The 17,201-nt window shown below is 43.3% G+C and overlaps 1 protein-coding gene across 10 annotated transcripts in view; it reads right to left on the minus strand.

Moving 5' to 3' along the window:
• Positions 1-17,201, minus strand: part of ubr4 (ubiquitin protein ligase E3 component n-recognin 4) — a 206,153-nt gene that overhangs the window by 185,490 nt on the left and 3,462 nt on the right. For 8 of the 10 annotated variants that reach the window (XM_070860352.1, XM_070860351.1, XM_070860349.1 and 5 more), the window contains exons 2-14: positions 14,252-14,349; positions 13,575-13,678; positions 12,598-12,727; positions 12,326-12,465; positions 11,143-11,245; positions 9,348-9,489; positions 8,922-9,046; positions 8,369-8,490; positions 7,526-7,585; positions 4,092-4,282; positions 3,245-3,344; positions 2,382-2,519; positions 347-464 (exon numbers count right to left, since the gene is read on the minus strand). In XM_070860352.1, coding sequence (XP_070716453.1) covers positions 347-464; positions 2,382-2,519; positions 3,245-3,344; positions 4,092-4,282; positions 7,526-7,585; positions 8,369-8,490; positions 8,922-9,046; positions 9,348-9,489; positions 11,143-11,245; positions 12,326-12,465; positions 12,598-12,727; positions 13,575-13,678; positions 14,252-14,349 — 1,571 coding nt within the window. The other 2 variants (XM_070860353.1, XM_070860356.1) reach the window with 2 other exon arrangements.

A 17,201-nucleotide genomic window follows, 5' to 3' on the forward strand; every position in this document is an offset into this window, starting at 1 on the left:
ACCTCCATCAGATCTCCTCTTAACTTTCTTTTTTATAATAAAAGAGGCCCAGTTTCTCTAGCGCTGAAAATTACTGAACATTCAGGTGGAAAATGTCATAAGATATGTGTATATTCACACACCAACCCACTGGACATAAACATCACTGGCCTGATTTATAAATACTTAACCAGAAATGAATATGTACGATAGCATTTTATTGCAAAACAAGTACGATTTTGTACTTAGAAGTCTGGCGAGTGTCTGAGTCAAGTACCTTCATTAACTACTCCCATTTTCACAGCACAACCTGAACTCTCATCCATCACTAGTATCGCACATAAATCCTGAGACTTGCTTTTAGTACCTTGACTACTGTCTTCTTCAGTGCTGCTGAAATCATCTTCATAGTAAGTGTTTGAATCAGTGGATGCACTGACATCACTACTCACAGAGCCTTTGCGTTGGCGCTGAAGGACACAAGCCTACGGGGAGAAAAGCGACAAAGAGTTAACACCCCTTCTGCTACCAGGAGAATCGAAGAGAACGGTATACCTGTGAAGGAGACTGTAGAGTGAGGATAGGGACTCCTGACTGGAGAACTTTATCTCAAGGGGGCTGGAATACAAAGGGGAGGAAGTAATGCTTCAGTTGTACAAGCTTTGATCAGACCTCATCTGGAGTACTGCATTCAATTGGGCACCAAGCCTTCGGAAGGGGTACAGCCCAGATTCACCAGAATTATACTGAGGCTTAAATGATGAGGACACGTTGCACAAACTTGGCTTGCATTCCCTGGAATTTAGATGGTTGAGGGGTGATCTGATCATGGTGTTTAAAATCATAAAATGACTCAATAAAGTAGAGAAACTATTTCCTCTGGTGGGGGAATCTAGAACAAGGCAGCATAACCTTAAAATTTGATCTCGGACATTTAGGAGTGAAATCAGGAAAAGCTTTTTCACATAAAGGGTAGTGGAAATCTGGAACTTTCTCTCCCCAAAAGGCCATAAATGCTGGGTCAATTTAAATTTTCACAGTTGAGGACAATAGACTTTTGTTAGGTAAGAGTATCAAGGGAAATGGATCAAAGGCAGGGAAATGGAGTTGAGATACAGATCAGCCATGATCTAACTATTGCCGAACATGCTTGAGGGGCTGAATGGCCTGCAACTGTTCCTATGAAAGCTGGCATTGATTTGTTAAAGGCAAGTCATATTTGCCAAGTTTAATAGTGTATTTTGATAAACTGACTGACTGGATAGATAAAGGGGAGTGCAGTAAATGTAAGTGTGCGTAGACTTTTAGAAAGCTTTCAAAAAGATGTCTCAAGAGGCTCCTGAGAAACATTCAGGCATATGGTATAAGGGGACATAGAAGCATGGATGGAAAGTTGAGGAAACAGAGATAAAAGGGTGTTGACTGGAAAAGGGTTGGTGTGGTGTACCTCAGGGTTAATGCTGGGTCCATTTTTGTCCTCAGTATATATTGATGATTTTGGACTTGGGTATAGGGAATAGAGTTTCAAAATTTGCTGAAAACACAAAAATAGGAGGGTTAATGAACAGCAAAGAGGGCTGCAAATAGGTGGAAGATGCCATTTAATGTGGAGTAGTGTGTGATAATACACTTGGGAGGAAAAACAAGGAATGAGAGTATACATTAAATGGAAAGACACTGAAGGGTGTAGATGAACAGGGAGACCTAGGGGTTCCCTACAAGTGCGAGTGCAGATAGATAAAGCCATAAAAAGGCCAGTAGCTTTTTTTTTTAAAATAGGGGTGTGGACTACAAAAGTAAAGTAGTAATGATATACGAGTACACAACATTGATTAGGGCACAGTAACAGTACCGAGTGCAGTTCTGGCTGCCCCATTAAAGAAAGGACATTCAGGCCATAGAAAGCAACCAGCGTAGTTTCACCAGGATGATCCCAGGGATGGGAAACTTATAGTTAAAAAGATAGACTTGAGATACTGGGTCAATTTCTACTGTAGCAGAAAATGCTAAAAAGAGATTTAAGAGAATTTCAAAATTTTGAAGGGTTTTGATATTGAATAGTGAAAGGCTATTTCCTCTAAATCACGAAGATAATGAGGGTAGAAGCTAGGAGAAATGTATTTTCTCAGTGGGCTGCTGGAGCATAAAATGTTTTTTCCCACAGGGAGTGGTTGAGATCATTGTATCTTTTAAGGGAAAATTGGATAAATATTTGAAGCCAAGGAAGGTACAGGGCTTTAGGGGAAGAGGGATGGGCAGTAGGATTAGTTTTGGATTGATACAGGGCTATGGGGAGAGCGCAGGGCAGTGAGATTAGTTTGGGATTGCTCTAGCAAACAGCCAGCACAGACAAGATGAGCCATTTGGCATCCTTCTGTACTGTGACTCTCTGTGGTGGTTACCTTTCTGTAAGATGTCGACAATAGTGTGAAAAGCAAGTTGGTGAGTGGGACAGATTCAATCAGTCTCTGCACGCGTTGAATAGATGAACTCTGTGCCATGATATTTAGCTCTGCAGGCGGTCCATCACCTCCCCAACTCTGTTGAAATCAAAGCTTACACATTATGAATTTTCAGTACAGCAATCAGATTATAATATACACATATGAATAATCTTACAACTTGCTCATGTATAAGTAAGTGTGTGTGTCAGCTGTGATTCAGTGATAGCATTCTTGCCTGAGCCAAAAGATTGTGGATTCAAATCCCACTCGAAACTTGAGCACATGAAAGCGAAGTAATGAGGGAGTGCTGCACTATCGGAGGTGCCGTCTTTCGAATGAGACTTTAAACTGAGGTCCCGTCTGTCCTCTCGGGTGGATGTAAAGGATGCCATGGCATATTTCCAAGGACTGCAGAAGAGTTCTCCCCAGTGTCCTGGGCCAATATTTATCCCTCAACCAACATCATTATCTGGTCCTTTTCTGGGACCTTGGTGTGCGCAAATTGGTGACTGCATTACCTACATTGCAACGGTGACTACACTTCAAAAGTACTTCATTGGTTGTAAAGAGTTTTGGGATGTCCTGAGGTCATGAAAGGCGCAATATAAATGCAAATCTTTCTTTGTTTTCTTTTTACACACTCAGGCTTTTACACACAATCCCTCCATGCATTCAAGCTCAATCACATTTCACCTCTTACACATTTTATCCCCAAAAAATCCAAAATCCAGGCTAATAATGTTACTACAACACTCAAAAGAGCCAATAGGGGCTTCCTCAGGTGTAACTCACTAACGCCCTACACAGGAGCTGCCACTTACCCGATAAAGGGCCTCTACTTGCAGATCCTGAAAGAGTGATGTCAACAGTTTGATAGTATGATTTGCTAGAACCACAGACAGGACGCCAAATCCTTGATGTCTGTGAAGGAAAAAAACCCAGACGAAGATCAACCCTTTATACAAAGCTGCAGCAAGGATCAGTTTCAAGCATTTCAAACAACCCAGTGTATAGAAGCTAATCAATGGGAAACATCACAAATAGAAATTTAGCCAGCTCCCCTTCAGTTGCCAATATTCTGCAATTATTTCCCGGCAGTTTCCACAGGCTGGAGATCTGCTCCCAGGCTTCTGCCAGAACCACCATGTAACAGGCTGCTGGAAGGGCCTAGGATCAGACTCTCTGGATATTAGTGCCAACCCTCTGCACCACTCACAAGTTGGATCTCACAACAAGAACATTTGGGTGCGTGAATTAGTGCCCCATCAATGTTTGGTGCCCCTCTGCTGCCCTAGTTCAAGGATAAAAATGAACTTGGTCCAAATTGTCAACGAGATAAGGTTCAATTAATCAGAACAAAACCAAGTGCAATAACAGAAATGAGAAAAACTGAAATAAAACAAGATGCTGGTCCTTGGGCACCTGAAAAGTAAGATGGGTAATGTAATGTTTGGTAAGGAACCAATCATCTGTCTGATCTGCTATGCATTTTCAGAATTTACTATTTTTATTTGCAATTGAACACAGTGTTACTGTAGAATGAATGGCGAATCACTATTTCAGGCTGGAACTGAAACTGTAAGAGTTTATTGCACATGATAATACCTCCCAACCCTTGTTTTAAGATGCCAGTAATTCTGGAAGTTTATCTATGGATTCTTCACTTACCCTTTAACAGGTGCAAGTTTGGGGGACCCAGCTCCTTCCTTCGCACGGGCAGCAATGTCACGGACTCGGAGTGCAGCCAGTGGGTCTTTTTCTTTACCCTTGTCAGCCAGTGCTGTAGGACTGAGGTTCAGGATCAGATAAAGGCTGTTTAGCAGACACCAGGCACCCAGTAATTGGAAATTCTGATAATGCTGGTGAGAGAAGAAAGACACAAAGAACAATTCAGCCAGCAAGTTAAAATATTTACAACTTTTTGCTTTCAAAATAACGCAGTAGGCAGTAGACAAAGCAAAGTGGTGCCACAACCAACAGATTTTAGCAAAGCTCTGTAGCAGAATCGTACCCAGCTGAGACTGGTGGTGGACAGGCAGGCAAGAAATAAGAGGTGGCGGCTCCATGAACATTCCTATCCTCAACCACGGTGAAGCCTAGCATGTAAGTGCAAGAGACAAGTGCAAGTATTTTCAGACAAAAGATCCTACGCGGCCTCCTCCCGAGCTCTCTGCCATCACAGAGGCCAATATCCAACAGATACTCTCCACATAACAATAAGTGGCTGACTGCACGGGACACAGCAAAGGCTTTCGGCCTCGACAATATCCAAGCTGTACTGCTAATGGCATGTGCACCAGAACTAGCAACTCCCTAGCCAAGTTGTTCGAATACAACTATGACACTGGCATCTACCAAACGTGAAAGATCCCAAAACACATGCCAATTCCACAGAAAAACAGGACAAATCTACTCCATCAATTACTGTCCCATTAGTCTCTTTCCAATCATTAGTAAAGTGATGGAAGGAGTCAACAAATAGTGCCATCAAGCAACATCTTCTCAGAAATAACCTGCTCACTGATGGTCAAATTGGACTTTGCCAGAACCATTCACCTCCAGACCTCATCACATAAGAACCTAAGAAATAGGAGCAGGATTAGGCCAAACGGCCCCTCATGCCTGCTCCACCATTCAATAAGATCATGGCTGATCTGATCATGGACTCAGTACGACTTCCCCGCCCGCTCCCCATAACCCCGTATCCCCTTATCGTTTAAGAAACTGTCTATTTCTGTCTTAAATTTATTCAATGTCCCAGATTCCACAGCTTTCCGAGGTGGCGAATTCCACAGATTTCTGAGGCGGCGAATTCCACAGATTTACAACTCTCAGAGAAGAAATTTCTCCTCATCTCAGTTTTAAATGGGCGGCCTCTTATTCTAAGATCATGCCCTCTAGTTCTAGTCTCCCCCATCAGTGGAAACATCCTCTCTGCATCCACCTTGTCAAGCCCCCTCATAATCTTATACATTTCGATAAGATCATCTCTCATTCTTCTGAATTCCAATGAGTAGAGGCCCAACCTACTCAACCTTTCCTCATAAGTCAACCCCCTCATCTCCGGAATCAATCTAGTGAACCTTCTCTGAACTGCCTCCAAAGCAAGTATATCCTTTCATAAATATGGAAACCAAAACTGCATGCAGTATTCCAGGTGTGGCCTCACCAATACCCCGTATAACTGCAGCAAGACTTCCCTGCTTTTATACTCCATCCCCTTTGCAATAAAGGCCAAGATTCCATTGGCCTTCCTATCACTTGCTGTACCTGCATACTATCCTTTTGTGTTTCATGCACAAGCACCCCCAGGTCCCGCTGTACTGCAGCACTTTGCAATCTTTCTCCATTTAAATAATAATTTGCTCTTTGATTTTTTTCTGCCGAAGTGCATGACCTCACTTTCCAACATTATACTCCATCTGCCAAATTTTTGCCCACTCACAGCCTGTCTGTCCTTTTGCAGATTTTTTGTATCCTCCTCACACATTGCTTTTCCTCCCATCTTTGTATCGTCAGCAAACTTGGCTACGCTACGCTCAGTCCCTTCTTCCAAGTCGTTAATATAGATTGTAAATAGTTGGGGTCCCAGCACTGATCCCTGCAGCACCTCACTAGTTATTGATTGCCAACCAGAGAATGATTGGTTGTGGCAAGTGGGAAATCCTGTGGCATGCGGCCTTATCTAGGCATGGCCAAAAGAGCGGAATGCCAGGGGAGAGGTGAGAGTAACTGTTTTCAGCATTAAGGAAACATTCAACCAAGAGTGGCACCAAGGAGCCCTGGAAAAACTAAGTCCTTGGGCATCAAAGGGAAAATCCTCCAGTGGCTGGAGTCATACCTGACGCAAAGGAAGATTGCTGTGGTTGCTAGAGGCTAATTATCGCAGCCCGAGGACATCACTGCAGGAGTTTCGCATGAAAACATCCTCAGCCCAACCATCTTCACCAGCTTCATCAATGACCTTCTACCCCACCCCCATCCACCCCCAATCATATGGTTAAAATTGGGGCTGTTTGCTATATAGGACTATTCCACAATACTCAGCTCCATTCACAACTCCTCCAATAACAAAGCAACTAATACCAGCCTACCGCAGGGTGTGAATAACATCAAGGCTTGAGCCGACAAGTGGCAGGTGGTCACGTAATATCATTAAGTGATGGTCACGTAATGACCATCTCAATAAGAGAAAGCCCAGCCATTGAGCCCTTGTCCTATGATTATCATCGCCGAGTCCCAGACCATCAATATCTTGGGACCAACCCTATCAATACCATGACTACGATCAGGACAGAGACTGGTACTCTGCGATGGGTGGCTCACCTCCTGATCCATCAAAGTCTCTCCTCCATCGAGAAGGTTCAAGCCTGAAGTGCGATGGAATACTCTCTACTTGCCTGGATGGATACGGTCGCAACAACACAAGTAGCTCTACACCATTCAGGACAGAGCAGTTTATTTGATTGGTGTCCCTACCGCTGGATTCATCATCCACCCCCTCCACCACTAATGCTCTGCGGCTGCATTGAGCACAATCTACAGGATTTAACTGCAGCAACTCACCAAGGTTACTTCATCAGCACCTCCCTCCACTGACCTCTACCACTGAGAAAGACAAGAGCAGCAATCATCAGAACACCAGCACCTCCAAGTCACACACCATTCTGACTTGGACACATTGGTGTTCCTTCATTGTTACTTGGATGGCGAGTATCCTGCAGTTCCCTGCCTGACACCATTGTAGGAGCATCATTAGCTCACGGCTCACCAGGATGGGTCTTGCCAGCATCACCCACATCCTGAGTGCAACTAAAAAAAGTGAGCATTCAAGAACCACAATGCATCTGGACCTGTGGAGCTAAATGTGCATCTGACACTATGCAAGAAACACTAGTATGTACTATAAACTGAGGAGAAATAACACTACAGTTTGTAGCCCAGGTCTCACAGCAGCAATTATCAAATCCCATTTATCCGGTGGCACAGAACAAATGGCCACCTTGTTATCCCTAAACTACAACACAGCCTCCAACCTCTCTGCAGTAAGGTTTTCATGAACAGAACTACTACTTTCCCCTTGCTCAGCACAGACTCCTTACCTCTCCGCCTGCTCGTCGTGAGCTGTTAATTGCTTGGCCAATCATATCATAGATTTCCAGCTGTAAATAATAAATAGTACATTAATTTAGTGATTTTCTCAGACACAGCACACATCAACACCTCATACCCAGAGTGATTCTATGATAGGATACAGAGAAAGGACATTAGAGTAGATAGATCCGGTTTAAGGCTCCAACAAACATAGGTCGAATGATGACCATGTACTGTGATCTGAAATAATTCGATAAAAAGAATACATATTACTTCTAATTAGAAAGGTCAACCAAATGAGACCAAATTCATCAAAATCTGAGAGATGTCAGAGTGAAGATATGCACAGCTGAGGGAGACAGGTGGGTTGTCATTGGCAATTTGTCCTTTCATCTCTTCGATCTGCTCAGATCTAGCTAGCAGTAACAGCTCTATGTGAAATTACTCGGAGCAGTCTCAGTGTAGCTCCTGGTGGGTAGAAGTCACAGAATGCTCCTGACGTGAAAGAACTGCCCTCACCTGGCAGTTGTACAGGACAAATGTTAAAGTTTTGAAAAAACTTCACAAAATCTTCTGGAAACAAAGGCCATTACATAACAATGCACTCAAATGCACACAATATTATCACAGATTTCTACTCTACATATTTCCCACTTAAACACTGTCTTTATGCAGTCACTCTTGCTGTAAACTATCTGCATCTTGCTCAGCACAGTACCACACTCACTTTTATCTGAGCAACAGTGAAACCAACAAAAGCGAAAATAAATCAGTATCTTTGCCCAGTCTGACCATAATTCTAAAACCTAAATGCTGCACATTTAAAAGGAGCCTACTCATTCAGCACTTACACATTTCTGTACAATTGTGGCTGCATCATTCTCGTAGTCTTCTTCTTTACTGGTGGACCCAGATCGGACTTGCAGGCTGCTGCCCACGTGTAGAATAGCCATGCACGTTGCAACACTCACTCCTAGCGAAAGAATATAATGGAAATTAGTCAACTTAATGACATCACCATATCCAAAATGCAACTTTATGGACTTTCAAAAGCAAGGTTTGAAAAATACATTGTACTGTGGTGGGAAAATAAAGCTGGAACTCTACCAAAGGATTACAATACCAGATACATCACATGGTATCATGGCCCTAATTGAAAAAATTATCAGTAAGTGGCTAACTCAAATGACAGCTGAACCAAGATGGCAGTAACATTCAATATCTACTGAAACAGGTCACAAGGTGAAAATGGCAAGTCATGATACAGTCTCCCCAATACTCTGGACAGGTCCCACACTCCATTCCTTATGATGAACATTGGCATTTAAAGTAGGCATTCATCCTGTAGATGTTACCCCTTGCTGCCCAGCTCTGGGAAGGTGCTTTATTCTTTCTCATACTAACCTGCGTACAGACAACTCAGTGCCAATACAGTCACATCCTGCAGCCTTTCTGGGGTCAGTGGCTCAAGGACAGGAAGCGAAAGGGTGTCCAAAGCCATGGTAACATCAATAACCAAGGAATGGAATCTGAAGAAACAGCAATAGAGAAAGTCCTTAGAAAACCAAGCACTACAAAACCCAAAAATCGACACATATTAGAATTTAAAATAAAGAGGTCATCAGATCAGTCACAGCCAGACTAATTTCCACCAGAACTAACCATCACAACCCACTCAAAAAGGATCTTTACTTTAACAATCGATGTGGACCAAGAAAGTAATTGGATTTATGTTGTTCCACATCGATCAATACATCATGGCCTTTTTAACCAATGATCTGATGGCTGAGAATTGCACTCGTCAGTTCTCAATGAGTGTTGATGACTCACCCGTTTCGCACAGCAGTAGCATCTGCAACTGTCGCAGGCATAATGAAAAAGGAATTGGCAGAAACGGCATCCTGGAAACGGTTGATGTAGCGCAGGAAGTAGGGAAGGTTTAAACAGACACGCAGCAACTTCTCAGAGCCTCCTACAACAGGACAATAGAAATAAAATCAACATTCCCCTTTTAACATTGAGGTAAACACACTGGCCAGATCATGCACCTGTATACTGAACTAGATCCAACGCATGCAGACTAACCGTCTGTATGGCAAATCAGAGCCAGTGCATTTAGCCCGTCTGTCTTTAACACAAGCTAGACCCAACATAAACCCACACTGACCAAAATACTTTGAAAACAGAAATTGTACCAAAGGACTGGAAGGTGGTGAATGTTTCCCCCCTTTTTTTTTAAATGAGGCTGTAAGAGATATCCACGGTAATTATAAATCAGTTAGCCTCACATTGTAGTTGAGAAACTGCTGCAGACCATAAGAAGATATAACATTACAAAAACATGGACTAATTATAGAAGGTCAATATGAATTTGTAAAGGGCAGGTCACGCTTGACTAATTTAATCAAAATTCTTTTAGTTCCCTCTACCCTGCAGACTGTCAGTCACACACTCCTCTTCCTTTACCTATCTCTCTCTCTCTATGTAGTGCGACTGTTCTTGACTGAATTATCCAGATATTCCTGTCTCTATCTCAACTGAGCCAGTGACTCAGAACGTAGACATTTCCCAGAGTTGTGGTCACCCAAAAAACAGTCTCAATGTTCACAAATACCCACATTTTGCAGTCCTGCAACACTGCCTGTGCTGCCATTATCTACTTATCTCAGTTGCTTGGACAATCTTTCTAAATCTGTGGGCTCATTGTTCAGGCAGCATCTAGGGATAAAGGCTACACTCCTGGTTTTGCTATTTGAACGTGGAGTTACTCAGATTGCAAACCTCTCTCTGCAACAAACTGTATATGGAATTAGGTCACAGATCAGCCGTGATCTCTGATTGGCGGAACAGACTCGAGCAACTAAATGGCCTACTCCTGTTCCTATGTTCCTGAATGAAGCCAGTTTATAGTTAGCCAAGGAGCCAAATCCTACAGAGTCTGTGAAGAGAGCTGTCTAATGAGTTTGCAATCAGGGACCAGAAAGTTCCCCATGAACCAGTCACGGGTGTGATCCCTGTTCTGTATTGGGTTAGCTCATCTCAGAGTAGCTGTGATTAGCCTCAGTACCTCTGGACGAGAAAAGGAATAAAGTAATCAGCCAAGATTCCCTTTCCTGATCACCATCATTGATTGAGATATGATGGCTTCCACATGTCAGAAGTCTGCTGAAACTCTATGTCAAACCTCATATGTAAAGAATGGGCACCTGAGTTAGGTAGCGGCTTGCTGCTGGTGCCTGTAAAACTGCACCGCAGCAAGAATCAATACCTTTGGGAGAGGAGGGGAGCAAACCGGGGTGAGGGGAATAAGAAAGGTTGCACTATATCCTACACACAACTGCTCAAAGCAAGTGGATGTGTTCTGAATATTTTCAAAGATTGAAATCAACAAAGCCTAAATATTTCAATAACAGACAAAAACTATCAGTTCAGAACAATTACTTCAAACTTTTGAAGATGCAGCAGCTTTTTCTCAAAATAATTCTTTACTGATCTCCCTCCATTCACGGAGAACAATTCTTGCATTTACAATAAAAACTCATCACATTACATGAATGACTCAAATTGTTTTAAAGAGTAGTGCTGCTTTTCTTCATTATCATGGAGATTTTGTGTTAAAACTCACCCAGTGCTTGTAAACTTGACACATTTTGTGCGATGAATGCACTTTTCATCTTAGCAACTGATGCTAGGTCAGGTCCAGTCTGTTCATCGCTTTCTCCATCCACCTGACAGATATAAAGGATTACACAGAAATTACAGCACGGAAACAGGCTGCCCAACCATACCAGTGTGTGTTGGTGTTTAACCCTCCAAACAAACAGCAGTTCCAATCCCATGTGCCCACCTGTCCATCATATCTCTTTGTTCCCCTTGCCTTCAATCACGTGTCTAATTATTTGCAGAGCTAATTACACTCATGAAACATCACCAGATACAAAACAGAAATATTTTTGGGACCAAGTTGCACAGTTGATTGGAACACTGCACTTTCACCTTGATGGGTTTAAAGCCAGACTAAACTGACGAAGCGCCAGTTAAAAGGGACATAAGTGGAATGAGTCTGAGACAGAATCAATCCAGCTTCCAGTAGGTACAAGTCTACACCACAATACAGTTAATAATTCAGCACGAACACCCAATAAACTAACAGACATTCAAGAAAATGGTGCAGGTAGCCAATGTCGCATTGCTGCAGTCAAAGGTGCTCTTCCGATACAGAATACAAGACCCCTGAATTTGAATAGGTGGGTGGATGGAGTGAAGATACAAATCAACCATCATCTAATTGAATAGCAGAACAGGTTCAAGGGGCTGAATGGCCTCCTACTGTTCCTACACCAGAACAGTGGGGGCTTACCATGATCATACTGAATAGTGGTGCAGGCTCGAAGGGCCGAATGGCCTGCTCCTGAACCTATTTTCTATGTTTCTATACATAATCTGCAAAGACTTCATACTGATGAGGAGTCTAAAACAAAGGAAATGTTTTGTTTCCCCAACATTCATGTCCTTGAAATGCACTACTACAATCTTAAGTTCTAAAAATTCAAGAATCTCAGAACAACCCTTAACACTGGGTCAAAAACAGTTACTTAGCATACTTAGCAGACTTCATTCTGAAAGGGACCACCATTTAGAATTTTTAGCTGCAGTAATCGATTATGGTACCCCTTGCTGCACCCCACAACACCTCTTTAGGCAAACTCCATAACCTCTGCAACACCAGATGTTCTCCACACGCAGGGCACTGTCCTATTATTTTATGGCCCTTGTCAAAAGGTGCATTAATTTACCCAGGTCCATACCTGAACCACGGGAGGACGAGTAGACGAGGCTGACACATCTGGGTTGAAAACTGAGGTGAGTTGGTTCAAGAAATTCATCTGCACTTCCTTCTGTCGCAGTTCAGGTGTCACTGGAGCGACAGATTCTTTCTGATCCTCCACTATGTAAAGAAATTCACTGATGAGAAAAAAGTTCAACAGAACAGGCAACAACCACTGAGCATCAAGGGTTGCACGGAAATTAAGTAACTGTAATCAGAAGATAATCTTAATTTCCCAATTCAAAGACTTACCATCTGAAAGAGTCTTTATTGTCATCGGAAGTTTGGCTGACTTCATCATCGCTGTGAACGTAATGATCTCAGTCCTGTCCAGTCGGCTGCAACCAGTACAAAGGCCCTTGATCAAGAGGATCAAGTGTTTCTGCGGAGGAAGTAGTGACAATAACAAGACAAAGTTAAAAAGTAAAAAATGTTAAACATTTACAGTCAAAATACTTCAACATAAGCTCAGGAAAAATCTTTGTATTCAGACAAAGAATCAGATTCCTGTTGAAATGTTTAATTTTGATATTTTTCAACTTCCCTTTCCTAAACCAACACTTTCTACTGGATGCTCAGGCACTGGTCAACCTCTGGTACCATCTTTCACATGTTAGCCTAGACAGCGAGTATCAGCAGGCTCTTCGACCATCGGCAGGGTCGACCAACCTAGTCTTTTCCTTGCTCGATCAGCTTACCAAGTCTGTTCTGGGACCTTCTTGTTTTTATATTTCAGTTACTCACTGCCTTTATCAATGAACCATCAGGAAGCTATATTGAAATTTACTGAGGTTGGTGCAAAATATGTACACAAATTATATATAACACACACACACCTTAAACATAGCAAAACATCCCAAAACATCCCAAATCTGCATCACAGTGTGGTTCAGGCCTGAGAGCAGGAAAGAGAATTAGGAGAGGTGGCTAAAAGCATTGTCAAACAGGTAGGTTTTAAGGAGTCTTATGAAGGCAGAGAGAGCTGTAGCAAGGGAAGGAATTTCAGTTAAACATAGAAGCATTAGGAACACAAATCGGCAATTCAGCATCTCGGCCTGTTCCGCCATTCAATTAGATCACGGCTGATCTGCACCTCAATCCCATTTTCTCGTCTTTGCTCCACTTCCCTTGATGCCCTTACTTAACAAAAGCCATCTGTCTCAATCTTGAGACTGAATCTACTGTGTTGGATAACAATTGTAACTAGCCTGAGGTTTTAAATATATTACCTGTGAAACAGCACATGCTTCATCTGGATTCTCAAGACGCATCAACGAGAATTCAATCAGGACTTTACATGCAGCTGCAATGGACAGCAACTGGTTCCTAGGAACTAGAAATGTTGGAAAAGTATGGAAAGTTAGCATCAGCTAGTTAGGGTTTCAGTTTCCAAAACATTAACTATATTAAAAATTAAAAACTAAACCAATGTAACTGGACTGCATTAAACTGGAAACACCCAGAAACTCTTTCTGACACATGGCATTTGAATGGGACTAATTGGATAGCTCTTTTAAAGAGCCAGCACAAGCAAAATGGGCAGAGCGGCCTCCTTCTGTGCTGTATCATTTTATGAGTCTATAATAGTCTATGAGACACAATAATACATCCAAAAATATTTGGGTTATTCAAAATACAACTCGATGCTGCAATAGAGGTATTAATGTGCTAAAGGGACAAGCTCAGACTGGCCGAATGCCCTGACTTTTGTTGTACTCTTATCAGGACTCTTCGTTATGGCCAGGTCACAGTACCAGAGAACATCCAACTCCACCTCGGGGGGTTTTGTTGAACACAGCTCAAAATAAAATGATTCAAGTCTCCTCACACTAGCAATCATTACAATTCTTTTTGAAATGGGTTTAGATGGCATCAACCAATAAAAGGTTCGATCAGAAATACTCACTCTGTGCACAGACTGTTGAGATATAATGTGCAGATAGAGCCACGAACGAGGAGTAGAAGGGTTCATATTGTTTGTCATGATGCAGAATCTGCTTCTCACTGAAATACAAAACAAATAACTCAATCTTTAAATGAACACGGGTACACCCTAACTAAACCTAAAGAAAGGATGGGACGGACCACCTCAGTAATCACATTTCAAATATTCAATATCCTTTCAAACTGTTATCCGCCACAAAAAGCACCTAGCTGCACCCTAGTTGGGTCAAAAAAAGAGAAATTATAAGGAATCTCAGCCAGATACAGAGCTAGAGGTCGCAGGAGATGGAGGTGCTTTGCAGGTAACCTTGATGATTGCTGTAGTTGAATTATGTAGATTTTGGATCGTGCAACCACAATGGGTGGATATTGAATCCAGTGACAGGGACATCAATCACACAAACTACTCATAGAAACATAGAAAATAGGTTCAGGAGTAGGCCATTTGGCCCTTCGAATCTACACCACCATTCAATAAGATTATAGCTGATCATTCACCTCATTACCCCTTTCCTGCTTTCTTTCCATACCCCTTGATCCCTTTAGCCGTAAGGGCCATATCTAACTCCATCTTGAATATATCCAATGAACTGGTATCAACAACTCTTTGCGGTAGGGAATTACACAGGTTAACAACTCTCTGAGCGAAGAAGTTTCTCCTCATCTCAGTCCTAAATGGCTTACACTCCTTATCCTTAGACTACGTCCCCTGGTTCTGGACTTCCCCAACATCGGGAACATTCTTCCTTCATATAACCTGCCCAATCCCGTCAGAATTTTATATGTTTCTATGAGATCCCCTCTCATCCTTCTAAACTCCAGTGAATACAGACCCAGTCGATCCAGTCTCTCCTCATATGTCAGACCTGCCTTCCCTGGAATCAGTCTGGTGAACCTTAGTTGTACTCCCTCAATAGCAAGAACGTCCTTCCTCAAGAGACCAAAACTGAACACAATATTCCAGGTGAGGCCTCACTAAGGCCCTGTACAACTGCAGTAAGACCTCCCTGCTCCTATACTCAAATCCCCTAGCTATGAAGGCCAACATACCATTTGCCTTCTTCACCGCATGCTGTACCTGCATGCCAACTTTCAATAACTGATGTATCATGACACCAGGTCTCATTGCACCTCCCCTTTTCCTAATCTGCCGCCATTCAGATAATATTCTACCTTCGTGTTTTTGCCACCAAAGTGGATAACCTCACATTTATCCACATTATACTGCATCTGCCATGCATTTTCCCACTCACCTAACCTGTCCAAGTCACCCTGCAGCCTCTTAGCATCCTCCTCACAGCTCACACCGCCACCCAGTTTAGTGTCATCTGCAAACTTGGAGATATTACACTCTATTCCTTCATCCAAATCGTTAATGTATATTGTAAAGAGCTGGGGTCCCAGCACTGAGCCCTGCGGCACTCCACTAGTCACTGCCTGCCATTCTGAAAAGGACCAGTTCATCCCGATTCTCTGCTTCCTGTCTGACAACCAGTTCCCTATCCACGTCAGTATATTACCCCCAATACCATGTGCTTTGATTTTGCACTCCAATCTCTTGTGTGGGACCTTGTCAAAAGCCTTTTGAAAGTTCTAATACACCACATCCACTGGTTCTCCCTTGTCCATTTTACCAGTTACATTCTCAAAAAATTCTAGAAGATTTGTCAAGCATGATTTCCCTTTCATAAATCTATGCTGACTTAGACGGATCCTGTCAGCTTTCCAAATGCACTGCTATTTCATCTTTAATAATTGATTCCAACATTTTCCCCACTACTGATGTCAAGCTAACCGGTCTATAATTACCCGTTTTCTCTCTCCCTCCTTTCTTAAAAAGTGGTGTTACATTAGCTACCCTCCAGTCCATAGGAACTGATCCAGAGTCGATAGACTGTTGGAAAAGGCCTGTCTGATTGGCTGGTGGGTGTGGCCCACTAGATTGCGTCAAGCTTCTTGAGTGTTGTTGAAACTGTATCCATCCAAACAAGTATTCCATCGCACTCCTTACTGTAGATGGTGGAGAGCCTTTGCGGGGTCAGGAAATTAACTACTCGCCACACAGTACCAGCTTTTGCCCTGTTCTTGTAGCCGCATTATTTATATGGATGGTCCAGTTACCGGTTCTGGTCAATGGTAAACCCTAAGAAATTGATGGTGGAGGATTCAATGACAAGAGTTGTTGAAAGGCATGGGGAGATGGTTGAAACGGTCATTACCTCCCAAGTGTCAGACCAAACCTGAATATTGTCCAGATCCTGCTGTAGCCTAGCATGTACTGTTCTATTATCTGAAGAGTTGTGAATGGAGATGAACACAGTGGAACCACTCCTTACTTTGTGGAGGGAAGGTCATTGATGAAGCAGTTGATGGCTGGGCTGTGGATGCTTGCCTGAGGCACTCCTGCAGTAATGTCCTCAGCTGTGATGAATGACCTCCAACAACCAGGTTTACATCAGGTATACCTCCAGCCACTGGAGGGTCACCCCTTTGATCCCCTCCCCTCCCCCCCCGACCACCCTCTCTCCCCCCCCTCCTCCTCTCCCTCCCTCCTCCCTCCCCCTCCCCCACCTCTCTCCTCTCCTTCCACCCCCACCCCTCTCTCTCCACCCCCCCCTCCTCCCTCTCCCCCCCACCCCCACCCCTCTCTCTCCACCCCCCCATCCTCTCCCTTCTCTCCTCTCCTTCCACCACCCCCCCCTCTCTCTCTCTCTTCCCCCCCCCCTCCTCTCTCTTCCCCCCCCTCCTCTCTCTCTCTCTCTCTTCCACCCCCCCTCCTCTCTCTCTTCCTCCCCCCCTCCTCTCTCTCTCTCTCTCTTCCACCCCCCTCCTCTCTCTCTTCCTCCCCCCCTCCTCTCTCTCTCTCTCTCTCTCTTCCACCCCCCCTCCTCTCTCTCTTCCTCCCCCCCTCC

The sequence above is a fragment of the Pristiophorus japonicus genome, chromosome 18 (genome assembly GCF_044704955.1).
Source record: "Pristiophorus japonicus isolate sPriJap1 chromosome 18, sPriJap1.hap1, whole genome shotgun sequence".
Taxonomy (NCBI): domain Eukaryota; kingdom Metazoa; phylum Chordata; class Chondrichthyes; family Pristiophoridae; genus Pristiophorus; species Pristiophorus japonicus.